Below are 18,534 nucleotides of genomic sequence, written 5' to 3' on the forward strand. Positions count from 1 at the left end.
AAAGGGGAACAAGAATACCCTTGGGAGGGGATAGGGAGGCAAAGTTTAGAACAGAGACTGAAGGAACACCCATTCAGAGCCTGCCCTACATGTGGCCCATACATATACAGCCACCAAACTAGATAAGATGGATGAAGCAAAGAAGTGCAGGCTGACAGGAACCAGATGTAGATCTCTCCTGAGAGACACAGCTAGAATACGGCAAATACATAGGCGAATGCTAGCTGCAAACCACGGAACTGAGAACGGGACCCCTGTTGAAGGATTCAGAGAAAGGACTGACAGAGCTTAAAGGGGCTTGAGACCCCATATGAACAACAATGTCAACCAATCAGAGCTTCCAGGGACTAAGCTACTACCCAAAGACCATACATGGACTGACCCTGGGTTCCAACTGCATAGGTAGCAATGAATAATCTAGTAAGGGCACCAGTGGAAGGGGAGCCCTTGGTCCTGCCAAGACTGACTCCCCAGTGAAGGGGGAGGGTGGTAATGGGGGAGGGAGGATGGGGAGGGGAACACCCATATAGAAGGGGAGGGGGCGGGGCTAGGGGGATGTTGGCCTAGAAACCGGGAAAGGGAATAACAATTGAAATGTAAATAAGAAATACCCAATTTAATAAAGATGGAGAAAAAAATTGTTGCTTTAAACTTATAATGAACTTACGGAGCTAGTGACGTTTAGTCAGGATGATGAATGTTTAGTCAGGTACTAATCTTAATGGAAAGACTTGTAAACAATTCTCGTAACTCCTTAAACCTTATTGATCTATGAAGTAAGAGTGCTGAGAAAACAATGTGCTTAATTATCTGGTTGTAAAAGTTCTATCTAATAGCTGTATGAGGTAACTCTTTAGAGAACTGAGAACAGCAATAAAGATTGTTGGATTTTTATTTATTTATTTATTTTATTTTTTTTTTTTTTTGCTTCTTCCAGAGTGTGTGTTTTCTCTACATGCATGACTTTCTTCCTTTCCCTTTTTCTCTGGCTCACAAAGAGTTAAGAAACTCTGAAGAGGTGCCCACTAGTCAAAGAGAAAACAGTCCAAGCAACATACTTCTTTTCTTACTGCTATCCCCTGCTGCTATCAGCAGGAGTTAATTGCCAGAAACCAGCAGGTTTTAACCACAAAATAGCAGGAGAGAGTTAAATTGCCAGAGGCTATCAGCTTCCAGGCCCCCAAGACATTAAGAGAGAGTTACAAAGACAGAGACCATGGGTCTTTGGCCTTTGTCCACTGCTGTGGCCTGCCTTAGTACCTGAATGTTGGGGCTGGCCCCCAGCAATTGTTTCCTATACTCAGGACAAACTTAAATTTGTTAAGCACCCACAGGTTGACAGGCCTTGGGAAACATTAGAAGTTCATGCCCTAAGCAGGGACAGCAAGGAAGCCTGTGAACCAGTTGTCAACACAACACATCAAAACATCACAAAGCCCAGTCCTACTAAGATACTAACTGTCTGCGCTAACATTCTGTGACCATGAGGTAAACCCTTAGGGGTGTGCAGACCCCTAGATTCCACCACCAAAGGCTACCAGCGTCTGGAGGTGAGATCTTCCACCTCACATGCCACTCGACCTTTCCACCAGTGTATGTGAAAGGTCCCTTGACTTATGACAGACAGTTCTTGTTCTGCCTCCATGTGAAACTGCTGACAGGGTTACCACATTGGAACTTGGTCTTTGGGGGGATTATCTAACCCCTGGTTCTGGCCATGGTTGCTCAGATTTGGTTCCAGAATAAATAATTTCTTATCATCCATGTATCATTCTATGTAAGCCTAGAGGCCACCTGGCTCTAATGCAGGAGAATCTCAATCCAGGCAAGAGGCTAGCCTGGGCTACATAGGGAGACTCCATCTCAAAGAAACTAAGGCTTCTTGAAGCCCTGTTTCCCGCACTGGTGAGAATTTTGCCCCAACAGCTTTCTTTTCCATCTTTGGTAGCTGCTGACTAGAAGTGAATAAGTCAGTCAAAGAAGGAGGTCAGCTGGAGACGGCCAACATGGCCAGGGGGTTTCTGTGAACCTAAGAGCCTCCTGCCTCCGTGGGACCTACAGGCACACAGCACACTGATTCCTGTGGGCCTCGTTTACAAGACCTCACGTTTTGTTTTTCTAAAGAGCGATTTTTATGAATGTTGCCATAAAATGAAGAGCCATTAACATTTTGAACAAACTGAAATGATATTTCTTCCTAGATTTAGAACATAACTGGACTCGATGCGATCCAAGAAAAGATTTGATTCTGCTGCAAAAGGACTCAGATTAAAATGCACCTTCTCTGCAGCGACTGAGAGCTGATAGGCGGAATGGTAGACACGCGATGTGAGCTCTGTTCTTTCAGATGGAGGGTTTGCTGTGACTGCTGCAGGGTCTGCTGCAAAGTCGAAAAGCAGGGAGTCAGCCCTCCTCTCAGCCCACTCAGGAGCACCTGACAGTCAAAAGAGCTAAGAGGTCCCTGTGGGTGGTGCCATCCCTGGGCCGTGATCCTGGGTTCTATAATAAAGCAGGCTGAGTAGGTCAGGAGCAGCAAGTCAGTAAACAGCACCCCTCCATGGCCTCTGCATCAGCTCCTGCCTCCAGGTTCCTGCCCTGCTTGAGTTCCTGTTCTGACTTCTCCTGTGATGAACAGTGATGTGAAGTGTAAGCCACATAAACCCTCTCCTCCACAGGTTGCTTTTGGTCATGGTGTTGCCCTGGAATTCACAAAGCTCCACCTGCTTCTGCCTCCAGAATGCTGGGGCTCCTGATGCACACTGCCACACCCAGCCGGCAATTTAGCTTTTATTTTTGTGAGGCACAGAGGATAAACACCAAAGAGATTCAATGTCATGAGTAGCTGGATGAGTGCTAAATAAAATGAAATTTAGTTTTCATTTTATTAGTCCAGCCAAGAAGCCACCAAGAGTCCAAATAAGAGCAGGTCTGCAGAGAGCAGCCAGGGGCTTGATAAGCAAAAAGATTTAGTTGTCAAGGAACAAGAGAATGATAATCTCAATATTTAAAGATCAACTACAATACAAAGCTATACTGCTTCACACACACACACACACACACACACACACACCTCCCTACAGATATGTGTATATGTATAACTGACATAGGCATAACTGTCTGGGATGACCACACACCAAAATTCCAGTTCTCCAGCCGGGAGGACAGACTCGGACAGCAAGGGGATGCTGTGGCCAGAGAACCTGCGGCTTTACTGTTAGAATTTAAGACAGAGATTATATATTCTAATATTTATGTGTTCAGAGCAAACAACATGCTTCTAAAATTCAGTCTACTGGCTCCCGTTCTCAAATGCTTAAGGGGGAGAACCTACAAGAGTTACCTTCCAAGCCTAGATGTAATCATTTCCAAAGCAAGACCATTCTGAGGAGGCTCTTTATGGTCCTGCTTCTCTAGGGTGCGGGGATTCATCTGAACAGAAGAATTGGAGTCCAGAGCACAGGAGTGAGTTCAATTGTTCTTAAATAACAGAACAGAGCAGCAGATATCTGTCCAGGAGGATGCTGAGTCCGAGCACAGGCTGCAGGACAGGGAGAGACTCTGGTCATGGAAAAGAGGGCTGTGCATTCAGCTCCGTGCAGGAGCACTGGTCTGCCTTTATCAGCTCCATGCAGAAGCACTCGCCTGCCTTCATCTCAGCACAGAAGAAGAAAACAATGAACTGGCTAAAGCCCCATGACCTGGACAGACACAGCAATACCAGTCTTGTCCTATATCCTTCAGTTGTTAATAAACACCATAACCAAAGCAACTCGGGTGGGAAAGGGTTAATTCACAGTCCTTCAAGGAGGGAAGCCAGGGCAGGAACATGAGCAGGAGTCCCACAGAAATGCCAACCACCCCCCAACCCCCACTATACCCCCCCACCCCTGCTGACTTGCTTGGCCACCTTGTACACAGCATAAGCCACCTGCTGGGAATGGCACCGCCCACAGTGGGCTGAGACCTCCCACATCAATTAGCAATCAACAAATGAGAGGCCAAACCTATTCCATCTTGGGACCAGCTTCCATCTTAAAGGAAAAGAGCTTGAGAACTTGACCTACAGCTGCACCCAAGTACCAAGAAGGACCCCATGGCTTGTCCTTGCCCACACCCCAGAGTCGTTCCTTAGCTACTTCCTAGCAACAGTCAATCAAACATTAGTCTGACTGTCTCAGACGTACTTTCAGACTGTGATTGTTCACAGTCTTGCCTTAGGACACCCGCCTGTCGGCTTACAATAATTATTCTATTAGATGCTGCCAGGCTGGACACCCCCTCACTTGCTCCCATTTCCTATAAAACCTTGTCCTGCTGAGGGTTCAAGGCTGCTGTGCCTTCCCACCCTGCTGTGTCAGAGTTGGGTTAGAGGAGAGGCCAGGGCTGAGCTTGTAATGAAGAGACCGTAATGCGATTACATCGGAATCCGCTCCTTGGTGGTCTTTTGAAGGTCACAGACGCTTCCTGGCACAACAGAAACACCTCACGGATGTGCCCACAGCCTAACAGAATGGAGGCAAGTCCTCAACTGAGGCCGTCCCACGACTCTAGGTATGTTGCGGTGTCGGTAGCTGAAGCTGCGAAGGTTCTCAATTCATAATGTCTAGGAACACCACTCTTGAATTTCCACACAACTCCATTGCTCTCTTGTTGGAAGTAACTTTAGAATTAAACTCCTTTAAGAAGAGAGATCAGAGTGCTCTGTCTAAAAGCTGTGAAAAATACAGCTTCAAAACGGACAAAGGAAAGGGGTATGGGCTTTGTGCACCCTGAGTTGTCGTGGCTGGGTACAGTGAGTGTCACACTGTCCCCTACAGAATCAATGTGCGGCAGCAGCGAGCGCCTGAGACTGAGCGTCCTCTGCAGTGCTCTGAGCAGACAAACGCTCTCCACCACTCGTAGTCACTGAGTTAAATCAGATGCAGCAAACATCAGCAAACCCGACCAGGGCTTACCGGCTATGAAGCAGGGCACCAGCTGGCATTTCAAAACTGTGTGTAATCTGGACATGGTGGCACACACCTGCAATCTTGACACTGAGGAAGCTGAGGCAGGAGGATTGGTGCCATTTGAGGTCGGCCTGGGGGACACAGTAAATTAGGGGACAGCTTCTACTGCAGAGTAAGACCTGCCTCAAAAAAAAAACCACACACACATGTACACTCACACACTCACACACACACACATGCACACACAATGTTGTTATGCGTGTTGAGGGTTTTTCCTCCTTTAAAGAGTTTATCATTTGGGTTGTATGTGTAAGGCAGACATGTGTGTGTGTGCACTTGTGTGTGTGCCAGTGCGCTCACACAAGGCCACACGTGTCACAGTTGTCCTGCTCCTGTGAAGCAGGGTCTCAGCTCTTTTCATATGTACCTGAACTAGCTGGCCTGCTGCTTTCTTGGGATTCTCCTGTCTATAGGAGTGCAGCGACTACAGATGCTCACGCTGTGTACCCAAGTGCTGTGTGGCCTCTAAGACTCTAACTCAGGTCATCTGGTTATCTCCCTGGGTCCACACTGTCAGTTTGACACATCACAATTCCATGGTGGGGTTAAAACATGTGAACCTCGGCCAAGGCAGCATCAATGACAACAGTACAAAGTGGGAGACTGAATGGTGGCCCCATCCCTTGGTGGCTACAACGCTGGCCTCCCAGTACCTGGTGAAAGCAGGGTTGTGTTCTGTCATGGCAACAAGCAGCTTCAGCGCGTAGGCTGGAACTGGGTCGGGCTCCATGAGGATGTGCTCGTACCTGAGGAGCAAAGCCACCAGTCATGACTCAGTTTCTCTCCTTATATGGCCCAAACCTCAGGAAATGACAGGCTGTACCATGCCAACATCAGGGGGAAGTGCATCTAGCTAGGAGCACAGTACTAAGCCACCACACATTTGGGTCCCGTGGTGAACATGAGGTCCAGTGTTGCACCCACAGCTGTGTCCACCATTGACATCTGTGGCTAAGACACAGCATAGTGGCAGTGGAGACACGAGGGTCAATCACAAGGGGACAGATACCAGATGATGAAAGAATTGCACATTCGAGTTCCCTTGTGCAGGCAAGCACAGACACATGAGGGCTTGTCTGCTCACTGTAACATTGTGCGTCTTATACCTACCCCACTCCACTCTGTGTGTGTGTGTATGTGTATGTGTGTGAATGTGTGTGAGTGTGAGAGTGTGTGGAGTGTGTGAGAGAGTTTGTATGTGTGAGTGTGTGTGTGTACGCATGTCTGTGTGTGTGAGTATGTGAGTATGTATGAGTGTGTGTAAAAGAGTGTGTGTATGTGTGTGCATGCATGTGTGTATGTGCGTGTCTGTGTGTGTGAGAGTATGTGAGTATGTGTGAGTGTGTGTAAAAGTGTGTGTGTGTGCGCGTGTGTGTGCATGTCTGTGTGTGTGAGAGTATGTGAGTATGTGTGTGTAAGAGAGAGAGTATGTGAGTATGTGTGAGAGCCTGTGAGTGCGTGTGTGTGTATGTGTGTGTGTGTGTGTGTGTATATGTGTGCGTGTGTGTGTGTGTGTGTGTTACTGGGAATATAAGCCAGGGCCTTTCACCTGCTGGACAGGTGCTTGCACACAGAGCTACACTCTGGCCCAGAATTCGGTGCCTAAAGGAAACAAACTTCCAGAGGTCTGTTGAGCCACAGGAATGGGAATTACCAGGTTTGAGTCACGATCGTTCCTAGTCAGTGTTTCTGCAGCAGCTAACTGAGCCCATAGTATGCTGCCACTGATGGGAATCCATCTAAATCCCAAACGCTTGACGAAAATAATGCCTTGAAGCCTGTGAGGAGGAGGAATACGCCCTTGCGCCCCCCCCCCATTCTAAAAGATGAAGCCCTAATCATTTCTTTAGTCATTATGGCCTTGATGATTTTACAGGTAACAAGAGAATTTTCTTTTTTAATGGAAAGGAAAGAAAGGCCGTGTTTGTGTCCCCCGGGAGAGGGATGCTGGATGCCGTTCTGTCATAATGACATGGGTAAAACATTTTATCAGCATGATCCTTCCAATGCCAAACACTCAGCTGAAAAATTAATACACAAATACACTGCAACGCTCAAACGCTCGCCCCTGTGTGAGTGGGCGGCATGGTGCTTACTGGGGTAGCAGCTCGTCCCTGATGAGCGCCAGAAGACCGCTGTCAGAATCACAGCTGGCCTCTTCGTCGCCATCCTCCGGCTCCTGGCTCACCAGCAGGGTTGTGGTCTCTGAGAGCAACCGCAAGCTGAAGAGTCTCCATTCCACTGGAATGAAGAAAAAAACTCTAAGACCGTGAGTCCAGAGAGACAGACAGACAGACAGACAGACAGACAGACAGAGAATGACAGACAGAGACAGAGACAGAATAGAATGTGTGCTCATCACGGTGACACACACTTGCAAGGCAGGACGATGGTGAGGACCAGGTCACTCGAGGTCCCCAGCAGCACCCAGTTATTTCCAACAAATAAAACCCTGATTCTTAGTGTGATGGCCTCACTCACCATTCTGGCTTTGAACCAAGGACACCAAGGGCGGCAGAATATAATCCACGACCTGGAAGAAAGAACAGGAGGCTATAGCTCGGAGCTCTGTACAGAAAACAGATGTTGTGCACCAGCCCTGATGTGTCCAAGGCAGAGTCACTATCAGAGGAGGGAGAAGAGAGACAAATGGGACTTAGGAGGTGTGAGAGGTTATCTGGGCTAGCAACATGAGGACGCAGTGGTGGGGAAGGCGGGCGGCAGGAAGGAGAGATGAACGCTGGTGTTCAGCACATTGTGTCTTTTAGGTTCAACCCAGGCCACTCCCTAAGGAATTGTGACACCTCCCGCCTCAGTTTACCTAATCTAGACAAGCTCTCATGGGGATCCCAGGGGCTTGCCTGCAGTGATTATGCATCATGCTCCCCTAAACCAAGAGAGAAGCGATGCCACTGGCTGGAGATTTCTCTGCACTCCTGGGACCTCATGGGCCCAGGGTCACTGTGTAGAATACATTCAAACGAACACTGTGAAGGAGGCAGCCAAAAACTAGACAGCAGATAGGCAGAGAGCAACCTCCAAAGGGAAGAAGCACCCCAGCCAGCAGACACACAGCTTTACTTAACCCCAGTGAGGTCAGGCACACAGAACTTTAAAGAGAGAGCACCTTACACCCAGATAGTTTAAAACCAAACAAAACAGCCAAGGCCTGCAAGTCAGTGTAGAGAAGGGACTCAGATTCCACAGCAAATTAATAATAACTTCAATAAATACAGCAAGTTAGAAAGCCAATTCCACACCATGAGGACTCAATGATGCCACTTCTCTGTGACTGATTACATGACTAGACTGGGGAAATCTCACAGTTGTACTTTGTGTGTGTGTGGGGGGGTGAACTCACAAAAGAACATAGACGGCATGACAGTCTGCATTATGAAGGAAGGCGCTGTGCGACCCTGCCCTGACCTGCACACTTGTTTAAAGACCTTCCAAATCCAACTCTACCGCCATTTTGGTTTTAGCTAATGCTGCTTTTCCTCACTACCTCGAGGCAATCGCAGCAGTGTCCCGCAGTGACAAATTCTACCCTCAAACATGAGGAGGAGTCTCTGCAGAGGGACCGCAGAGCGAGAAAATTTAAAATGTAGCCCAAGTGCTAGCACATTGAGAAGACGGCTCCCGCCTAGCTCAGCAGCACTGAGGTCTTCATCAGAGGCTTCTCAATGAGAAAGACAAGAGGGTTGAAGAGATGGCCGGCAGTTAAGCACACACTCTGCTCCAGAGGACCAGAGTTCAGTTCCCAGCACCATGTTCAATGACACACAACCACCTACAAGTCAAGCTCCGGAGGATCCAGCACCCTCTTCTGGCCTCTGTGGGCACCTGCACTCAAGTGCACACACCCTTGCAAGGATGCACACGCCTACCCACATAAATAAGGAAATGAACGAACATGTATTATGTGAGCATTAGTCCACTCAGCAGTTCACACTACGGCTGGAGAAAGTAGAAGAGTCAGCAGGCCACGGTCAGGATGTGTTATAGGTGAGAGGAGTAAATTAATTAAAAAACAAAACAAACAAAAAGTGGGAAAGCCATCTGATAGATTTTATTAACATTTTGTTTTTCAACTTCAAGTAAGGGAAAGAAGACTACCTCTGTTCTGGCAGAACACGGACTTAATATATAATGACTCTAGCAAAAAGGAAAACATAAAAATACGATTTAAAATATTAAGTGATTATGGTCTTCAGGGCACAGGGCCAAGAAATGTTTTTGATTCCTAGAGTTATTATCAGGAGGAAGAGGAAGACAAGGAGGAGGAGGAGGAAAAGGAGGAAGAAGAAGATGAGGATGAAGAGGAAAAGGGTGGGGAGGAGGGAGAAGGGGGAAGTAACAGCAGCTCAATAAGCAACGTCACAGATTCTTCTCTGTCTGCTCACAGACGTCTGTAAGCAACGTCACTTCTCTGTCTGCCCACAGACGTCTGTAAGCAACGTCACAGATACTTCTGTCTGCCCACAGACGTCTGTAAGCAACGTCACAGATAGATACTTCTCTGTCTGCCCACAGACGTCTGTAAGCAACGTCACAGATAGATACTTCTCTGTCTGCCCACAGACGTCTGTAAGCAACGTCACAGATAGATACTTCTCTGTCTGCCCACAGACGTCTGTAAGCAACGTCACAGATTCTTCTCTGTCTGCCCACAGACGTCTGTAAGCAACGTCACTTCTCTGTCTGCCCACAGACGTCTGTAAGCAACGTCACAGATACTTCTGTCTGCCCACAGACGTCTGTAAGCAACGTCACTTCTCTGTCTGCCCACAGACGTCTGTAAGCAACGTCACAGATAGATACTTCTCTGTCTGCCCACAGACGTCTGTAAGCAACGTCACAGATTCTTCTCTGTCTGCCCACAGACGTCTGTAAGCAACGTCACAGATTCTTCTGTCTGCCCACAGACGTCTGTAAGCAACGTCACAGATAGATACTTCTCTGTCTGCCCACAGACGTCTGTAAGCAACGTCACAGATACTTCTGTCTGCCCACAGACGTCTGTAAGCAACGTCACAGATACTTCTGTCTGCCCACAGACGTCTGTAAGCAACGTCACAGATACTTCTGTCTGCCCACAGACGTCTGTAAGCAACGTCACAGATTCTTCTCTGTCTGCTCACAGACGTCTGTAAGCAACGTCACAGATTCTTCTCTGTCTGCCCACAGACGTCTCAAGGGTTACTGTCTGTACTTGACTGGTTGAGGGATGTGTAACTGGCACACATGTGACTCCTATGCTGACACCATCAGCTACAGCGTTTACACAACATAAAATGAATTATACGGATGAGCTGACAGTGTCCACAGGGGTCTCGTCACACTGGTATCAAAACAGTAGTTACTTGGTGCTAAGTGTGATCATTTATAGATGTGTGCATACACAAACGTAGCCATAAAGAGCCAGGGTTTCTAGGAAGAGTAGGTGTGTTTGACCCAGCCGCTGGGTTTCAGATGTTAGAGCCTGTGGTGACCAGGCTACTTGGTGATTATTCTCTGCCTAATGCCAACCTCCCTTGTTTTCTAGTGCCACAGATCTGAATTTGCAGATGGGGAGGGCCGACTATGCTCACTTGACAATGACCTAGACAGAATCAAACCAGTCCTGCAGTGATACCCATCTAGAGACACCAGGCAAGATGGAGATCCAAATCCTGAGGGCAGGCTGGCCTGTCTATCTGCCCCATGTCCCTGGAGCTCATGCTCCCACTCACCCACCCCCTCCTCAGTAGCTGAAGGAGGGCTGAGGGGGGACAGACAGCACACAAGGGTGCTGAGGTCAGAGCAAGCTATTCCTACAACAAAGAGCTCAGTGCACGGGCCCAGCCAGCAGCAGGGCAAACGTGTTATCAGTTGATGTTTCAGTATGAAGGCCTTTCCATAAAACTGCATGCACTTTGGTTTGTGTGTTTAAAGCAACACTCTAAAAATGGAATCTACAGGCATCAGCAACACCAAGCCAATGTTAATTACATCCTCCTGAATGCAGGCAGAATTCTGTCTGAAATCACGTTGGGGGAAAAAAAATCTATGTCCCCTCTGCAGGGTTGACCAGGCTCCAGGCCCTTCCCCATACGGGGATGCGAGGGTGGGACACCAAATAATACTTCTAATCCATCCAGGTATTTTAGAAAAGGACTGATTTCATCAAAGTGGGGTCTAGTGAAGGATCGGTGAGATAAAGCTGTCTCCCAAAGGTGACATTCAGACCTGAGTGGTTCAAATGCTAATGCACCACCCACTGGAGGTGTTTCTCTGACCACAGCACATCTCACCTGTAATGTGCCTCCCCCAGGGCAGAGAATAAAAGTAAGTCCTGCACACAGCTCTACACCTCTATGATCACACCCTACAAACTACAGCCTCAAGTACCTCAAAATGCGCACAACAACAACATTGCTCACTTCTCTCTGACAGCAAACGTGATTCTTCGTCCCACCTCCTCCCAACAGCCAGGTTCCCATCCAGGTCACCCTGGCCAAGTGAGCCTGACTTTAGGGCAGTCCCTTCAGGCTTCCTTTCTAAAACATCTTTCCCCAGGGAGAGGATGCCTGCTCAACTCTAGGCCTGGTCAAGTAGAGCCATATACATCCTCTGCCTCTAGCAGACACTCCCCATCCTGATGAACACCTTGCACACTCAGCTCAAGAAACATGTCCTTATACAATCAGGTACAAACCAGCAGACTGCTCAGGACTGCTGCATCCCGAGGATCTCCTATCCACAGTACACCCTGCATCTCCAGCCTTCCTTCAAAGAGCTGATTCACAGAAAGGCCTTACTACTATGAAAGTCACTGAGCCCAGAAAGGAGGGGGGGGGGAGAGATAAGGGAAGGAAAACACCAGTTACATTTAATCTTTGCCTAATGTCCCATCTGTGTGACCAGGAAGGGCGCTTCACCCCATGTGGCACCAATTTCTGGAATGCTGACAGAAGCTTCCAGAAGCAGGAACACTTTCCCTCCCCTAGAGAGGCCGGCTGTCCTGGCTTTGCATACTTGACAGGTTCAAACTCAACAGTGCTTTCTCTTCCTGGCCAGTGGGACCATTTCCCTCTACCTGATGCTGTTTTGGGCTAGCACACACTCTCTCTTCTTTTATACAGTCTAGGACACAAACTCAGGGAATGGGGCCACCCACAGTGGGCTAGCTCTGTGCTTGTCCCAACTACCCATGTACCAACCCCCTGCCATCAATTACCATAATCAAGACAGTTCCCTGCAGACATGCCCAAGAGCAACTTGATCGAGACAGTTCCCCGTGGAGACTCGCTCCCTTCCACTGTGACAATACATTGTATAAAGCTGGCAATTAAAGTGAACTTGTGCACAGATTTAATGTTGCCTTATACCCCCTCCTTGGTCAGGTCTCCCCACACAGTGTAAGGTGACTCACAGATGCCTATACCAGGTGGAGCTGGCCTCCTAGACACCCCAAAGCAGCAGCTGGGCCGGCTCCGTGCTTACCAAGAGTTAAATGCAGTTAGTGCTTCCATACGAGCAGGTATCGATTAGGAGCCTTGAACACAGTATGTGCTGAAATCTAAGACAATCCGAGGCTCCCTGGGGTGTGCGTCTTTTCCTCATGCATTCCACTCATACACAAGAAGAGATAATTAGATTTCCCATGAGCCTCGGCATTAGAGAGCATTTTTATGAAGCGGTAACATTGTGACGATGCCTTTTCTATCATAATTGAGGCTGTTGTGGCAATAATTAGCACACTTGTGTTTCATGATTAGAAAACACACTAATTAAATTTCTATTTAAATGCAATACAGATATTTATAAACACTGGATCTGAACAAATTAGCCATGAGGTTACTGTTCATTAAGCAAGAGGATCGATAAGTAACATCTCAATCAAAGACCTGGGACTCGCTGGCCCAGCACATGGCTGTGACTGCCTCTTTCCTATTAGGTGTGGATGGGAATGTGGAAAACCCTATCCCGGCACACTGTGATGAGGGATGAACCCCCCAAACCCTAGTATTAAGTCCTGAAAAGACATCGGGGAGCTTCAAGACCTATTTCTGGATGGAAGTCTACGTTAGAATGTGATGGACTCTGGCAGGAGGCATTCACCAACCAACCGAGACAGGACCCTTGGGAATCGCTGGCTCCTGCCAGGACAGGTATCTAGTGAGCCAATGGGTACATGGCTCTGTGCAGATGAAGGCATTGACTCTCCAAGTAGGGCAATGCCAGCTCTGCCACCAAGCCCGGGCCACTTAGTCACTCCTAGAACACAGAGAAGCACGTCCTAGAAGTTATGGTCTCCAGTGTCTCCTGCACATAGAAGCATGGTGTGACAGGGTCTCAGTTGAAGAAAATGGGGCTCCTAGCAGAGGCCAGCACGAGGCATCTGAGGAGAACGGAGTGCACACAGAGGCTTCAGAGAGAACACGGGACGACTGAGCCAGGAGCACAGTGCAGCAGATCCACAGGGAAAGGCGAATGTCTGTCTTCTGATGCTGCCATGCATCTGCATGAAATGCACATAAACAAGCACATCTACAGGGGCCAGGAAACAAGAGCAGTAATGTAGACATGGAAAGAAAATGCATGCAAATTCTGCAAGATGTCTTCTTATGACAGAGGAAAAATAACCAAAGTCACAACCAGTGGCTGCACGGGCAGCATGACCACAGCAGGAGCCAGAAAAGGGGACTTGGTAAGTCACAAGTCACAGATTCACTTGGGCATGCAGCCCCAGATCCCAGAACTAGAGAGGGGGGGCACCCCCTAAATTCTGCAAAGCCACCTCCACAAGTGTGTGCTACCGGCTACCACAAGGAAGCAAAGGGATAGTCGGAGAGGCCCACCCCTCCCCAGGCAAAATTGGAAGCAGCTTTCCAGGGCTCTCCCTGCTCTTTTGAATGGTTTCTCCGGGGATGAACAGCTGTCAGTCTGACTGACACACGTGTGCACAAGATTATCAAGTGACTGACAGAGGGCTTCCCTAGAAACTGACCGTAGCGCGGTAGTCGGCCAGCAGAACCGGGTACTGGATCACTGCTTCAAATGCCGACAGGGTGATCTTGATGAACTCCTCTGACGCCACGATGCCTAGGATCACAGATCACAGAGGCAGTCACCACAGGTGTCCGCCTCCCAGGCCCTTCATGGCATGCGCAAAGACCCAGGATGCTCACCTATGGCTCCATCTATGTTCGTTTCCCCCAAGTCAATTGACTTAATGTGACTCTGAAAAAGAACAAGTATTCAATGAGTGGGGGAGGGGGTCAAAATAACTCAGAAATAAAATTTAGGTAGTGTAGCATTTTGTCTGAATCCATACCCAATTCTTAAATTCATGGAAAACACTAAACACATATATTACAAACACTGTAATCACAGTTTTAAATGTGCTGATATAAATATTATATGTAATAAATGCATATTCTACTCATATACACAAGAAGGTGGCTCAGCAGTTAAGAGTTCAGTTCCTAGCACCCAAGTCAGGTGGCTCACAACTGTAACTCTAGCTCCAGGACCTCTGACACCTCCTTCTGGACACCACAGGTACTGCACTCACATGCGCACAAACCCCACACAGATATATACATACACATAATTTTTTAAGGTTTATTTTATGTATGAGTGCTTTGTTCATATGTGAACCATGTGCTTGCAGTGCCCAGTGACTCCAGAGGAGGGCTCTGGATCCCCTAGACTAGAGTTAAAGACAGATGAAAGCCACCACAGGGTGTTGGAAACTAAACCCAGGTTTTCTGCAAGAGCAACAGTGCCCTTAACTGCTGACCCATCTTTTTCCAGGCCCCTAAAATAAATCTTCAAAATTTTACTCCACATAAATTAAAACTACACATAAACAGATAAAAATAATTTTGAAATACACAAATGGGATTTAATGTTGCAGTAATTCAGTGGAAATAAAACAAAGGGGAACCAGTGATAGTCTATACTGTCATCCCAACACTTGGAGACTGAGGCAGAGGGGTGGCCCTGAGTTTTAGGCTACCCAGTGATACCCAGTGAGTCCAAGGCCAACCTTACCTACAGTGTGAAGACCTTGTCTCAAAATAAACATATGAGAAATACCCAGATGATACATAAACCTTCCCCATCACTACCTCAAGCTAACCCGAATGACGCCTAATGCAGTGGTCTTGGCCATCCCAAAGGTACACAGGGTCAAGGTCAAGGTGAAACAGAGGTCAAGGCCTCAGTGCAGGTCTCACTACCCAGTGCCTGACTTTGGAGTTAGCACTGTGTTTAGTTCCTCCAAGCCTCCTATCTACAGGGCACATATACACATACACCATACACCACAGCACGTGAGAGGGAAGACTGAGCAGCTGGGTGTGAGCCCCCTGATACCTCCCCTCCCAGTCCCTGGCTGGAGGCTCTGAGCAGGACAGCTGTTCCCAACTGTGAGCTCAGCGAGACGATCTTTGTCACACTGTGACAGGCTAAGCACCCGTGTTCTTTGCACACAGTCCCATACATGCCTTCAGCTCACAAACCATCATCAAATACAATGCTTTGTACACAGCAAACAGCAGAGTTGGGGTTACACCTTGATAACAGATTGTTTTCTAGGGTTTGCCCCATTGAAAAGCATGATAAGAAGCAAATAAAATATGAGGGCCACAGAACTGAAAATAGCTAAATATAAGCCATTAGCCCAGAGCAGAGCTTGGCCTGCCGTGATGGGATTAACCAAATGTGGTGGCCTGTGCCTGTAATCCCAGCAATCAAGAGGCTGAAGCAGGAGGATCAGTGTAAATCCAAGGCCTGTCTGGACTATTCAGTGAGTTCGAGGCTAACCTGCACTATGTAGCAAAACTCTGTCCCCGAAGGAGCAAAGAAAAAGAAATCCATAAATAGAAAGGCAGTGCACATTGTGAGCGCATCCCACGGCATCACATAGCATGGTGTGAGCGCATCTCACGGCAGGCTGTGGCACTGCGCTGAGGAGAAGAAAGGACTTCCCATCTACGGGTGGAGTGCACAGCCCTACCCCTACGAAACTTAGCTCCTCACGTGAACTCCCCACCCCAGCACAGAAACCATCACAGCTCTGAATCTACCTTTCCAGATGTTTAAAAATATTCCCACACGTGTATCTCTGGACATTTAAACTAAACCTTTAAGCTATGTCTTTTAAGTCTCATTTCTTTCTGTCTGAGAGGTGTTTGTCTGCACATATTCCTGTGCACCATGTGCACACCCGAAGCCCACAGCAGCGAGAAGAGAGCATCAGATTCGGAGGCTGGAGGATTATGGCTCTGAGCTGCCACATGGGTGCCAAGACCGTGAAGCCCAGGCCCTCTAGGGAAGCAGCCAGTGCTCCCAAGCTCTGAGCAATCTCTTCAGCCCCTAAGTTGTATCTTTTACTAAAATTCTACCAAACTACGCAGGCCTACAAATGAGACAATATTTAGCCATGGAAGTGCTTAGGGAAGCAACTTCTCCGCCAGTAGGTAGCTGGGCTTCCCCAAGCCCATGTTGTCCCTTCTCCTTAACCCTTTCTTTTGCCTGGTATCCCAGAGCACCTCCAGATGGCCACAGGCAGCATGGACTGCAAAGCCGGAGTCTCTGCAGGGGAGCGGACAACAGCACACACAGGCCCCACGGCCAGGCCAGCTGAAGACTGAGGGGCAGAAAACAGCCACGTCAGGGCCGGAGAGACGGTCCAGTGGGTAAAGAGGCTTCCCATACAAGGGGCACTTTGGTGTTTTTGGATCTCCTTCTAGGAGGCAGAACAGACCCCACAGCAAGATGGGAATGGGTGCTTGCCCCCAGTGCAACGACAGAAACTCCTCACCAGCACATTTGTATGGCTACAAGTAAGCACTTGGTCATTTGCTCTGCAGCCTAGCAGGATACCATCCCCACTTTCTCCACAAAACAAACCAAGAGCCATCAAGAGGTCAGCACTCGCTTATCAGAAAGCTGTGCACAGGTGGGGAGTGTCTTGTCTGTCAGTCTGCACTTTAATAAACCAGCAGGGTCAGGAGAACCTGTGCACTGTCAAGTCCCCGTCCTGGGCTCATCAACCAAGAACCTCAAGGAAGAATCCAGGAAATACAGGTTGCGCCCATCAGGAGTCCACCCACTCACTTCCCTTTCATCTTTCCTTCCTGTTTTCTGGCCCAGTTCAATGGGAGCTTCAAAAATTGAAGATCTGTAGGAGTGGAACAATTAGCAGTTGGCTAATCCCTGTCAGTGGAGCCTATGAAAGCCCAAGATGGCTTAACCGTGACCTGCAGTCATGGCCAAACAGCAGTCTTCCTTAAGACCCAAATTTCATTTAATTGGGGGAAGTGTTCCTGAAGCCAATTCCTATGCTCATATATCCCATATGTAGTTATCCAGACCATTCTGCCGTAAAAGGACAGGAGCCAAGCAACCGCTCCAGCCCTGTCCAGCTTACCCAACCTCTGGGTTTGTTGGGTTTACTTCCAGAGCTGAGGGTGACAGGAGCTATGTACCTGCCAGCAAGGACGCCGCGGTCCCTCAGCTGCACAGATGACGTCTCACCACACTCCCTCAGTCGCCATGCATTCTCTATACACTCTAGAGCAGTGGTTCTCAATCTCCCTAACGCTGCCACCCTTCACTCAGTTCCTCGTGGTGTGGTGACAAGACATGAAATTATTCCGTTGCTACTTTGTAACTGTAATGTTGCTACTGTTATGAACCTGACAGGGAACCCCTGTGGCCCACAGGTTAAGAAACACTGCTTTAGAGCCTCCTCAGACCACATGACCCAGTGCAACTGAAGCAGAATTGCATACAGCTGGAAGGGAAGCCCTCAAGCTGTCCCAGCTGCTCTGATGAGGATGGCAATGTCCCTCCCATGACACAGCAAACTGAGGCCTGGTGCCACTGGAAACACATGGGTCCCCTCTTTAAGTACCCTTTCGATAATTGAAGACACGGCAGCTCTGGACCTCTCGTCACACCCACCCTACCCAACGCCAACAAGTTCTAGCGTATGCTGTTCCTGGATACAGCGGGACTGAATACTGGGATCTAGGTACAGTTTTTAAAAGCTAAACTATAGTGAGCCGGTGTGGTGGAGACTCCTTGAACACATTTAGAAAATACTGACAAGAACATTGAGCTCCAGATGGACCAAGTAAAGCTTCCTTCACAAAACAAGTTAGGGAGACAGCTCAGTGGGACAAGTGCCTGCTGAACAGGCACAAGGACCCAAGTTCAGTGCCCAGCACCTACCCAAAGCTGGACACAGCAGTGACTATGCGCCCCTGTAACCCCACAACAATGGTGTCCTTTCTGTTGCTGGGATAAACACCCTGACCAACAACAAAGTGTGGAGGAAAGGGCTTGCTTTAGCTTACGGGTCACAGTCCATTACTGAGTGGAGACAACAGGGCAGGAGCTTGAGGCAGTAGCCATGGAGGAACACTGCTGACTGGCTTGCTTCCTCTGACTTGCTCAACTAACTCACTTATCCAACAAGCGCACCTGCCCAGGGATTGCCCCGCCCACAGTGGGCTGGGCCCTCCTC

General features: G+C 48.4%; 1 protein-coding gene across 8 annotated transcripts in view; it reads right to left on the reverse strand.

The window, feature by feature from the left end:
* Ulk4 (unc-51 like kinase 4) overlaps nt 1-18,534 on the reverse strand; it is a 295,125-nt gene that overhangs the window by 182,422 nt on the left and 94,169 nt on the right. For all 8 annotated transcript variants that reach the window (XM_039082734.2, XM_039082731.2, XM_063265850.1 and 5 more), the window contains 5 exons: nt 14,183-14,234; nt 14,002-14,096; nt 7,491-7,542; nt 7,106-7,250; nt 5,663-5,755 (listed from right to left, as the gene is read on the reverse strand). In XM_039082734.2, coding sequence (XP_038938662.1) covers nt 5,663-5,755; nt 7,106-7,250; nt 7,491-7,542; nt 14,002-14,096; nt 14,183-14,234 — 437 coding nt within the window. The remainder of the gene's footprint in view (nt 1-5,662; nt 5,756-7,105; nt 7,251-7,490; nt 7,543-14,001; nt 14,097-14,182; nt 14,235-18,534) is intronic.

This window comes from Rattus norvegicus, chromosome 8, assembly GCF_036323735.1.
Source record: "Rattus norvegicus strain BN/NHsdMcwi chromosome 8, GRCr8, whole genome shotgun sequence".
NCBI classification, from domain to species: Eukaryota; Metazoa; Chordata; class Mammalia; order Rodentia; family Muridae; genus Rattus; species Rattus norvegicus.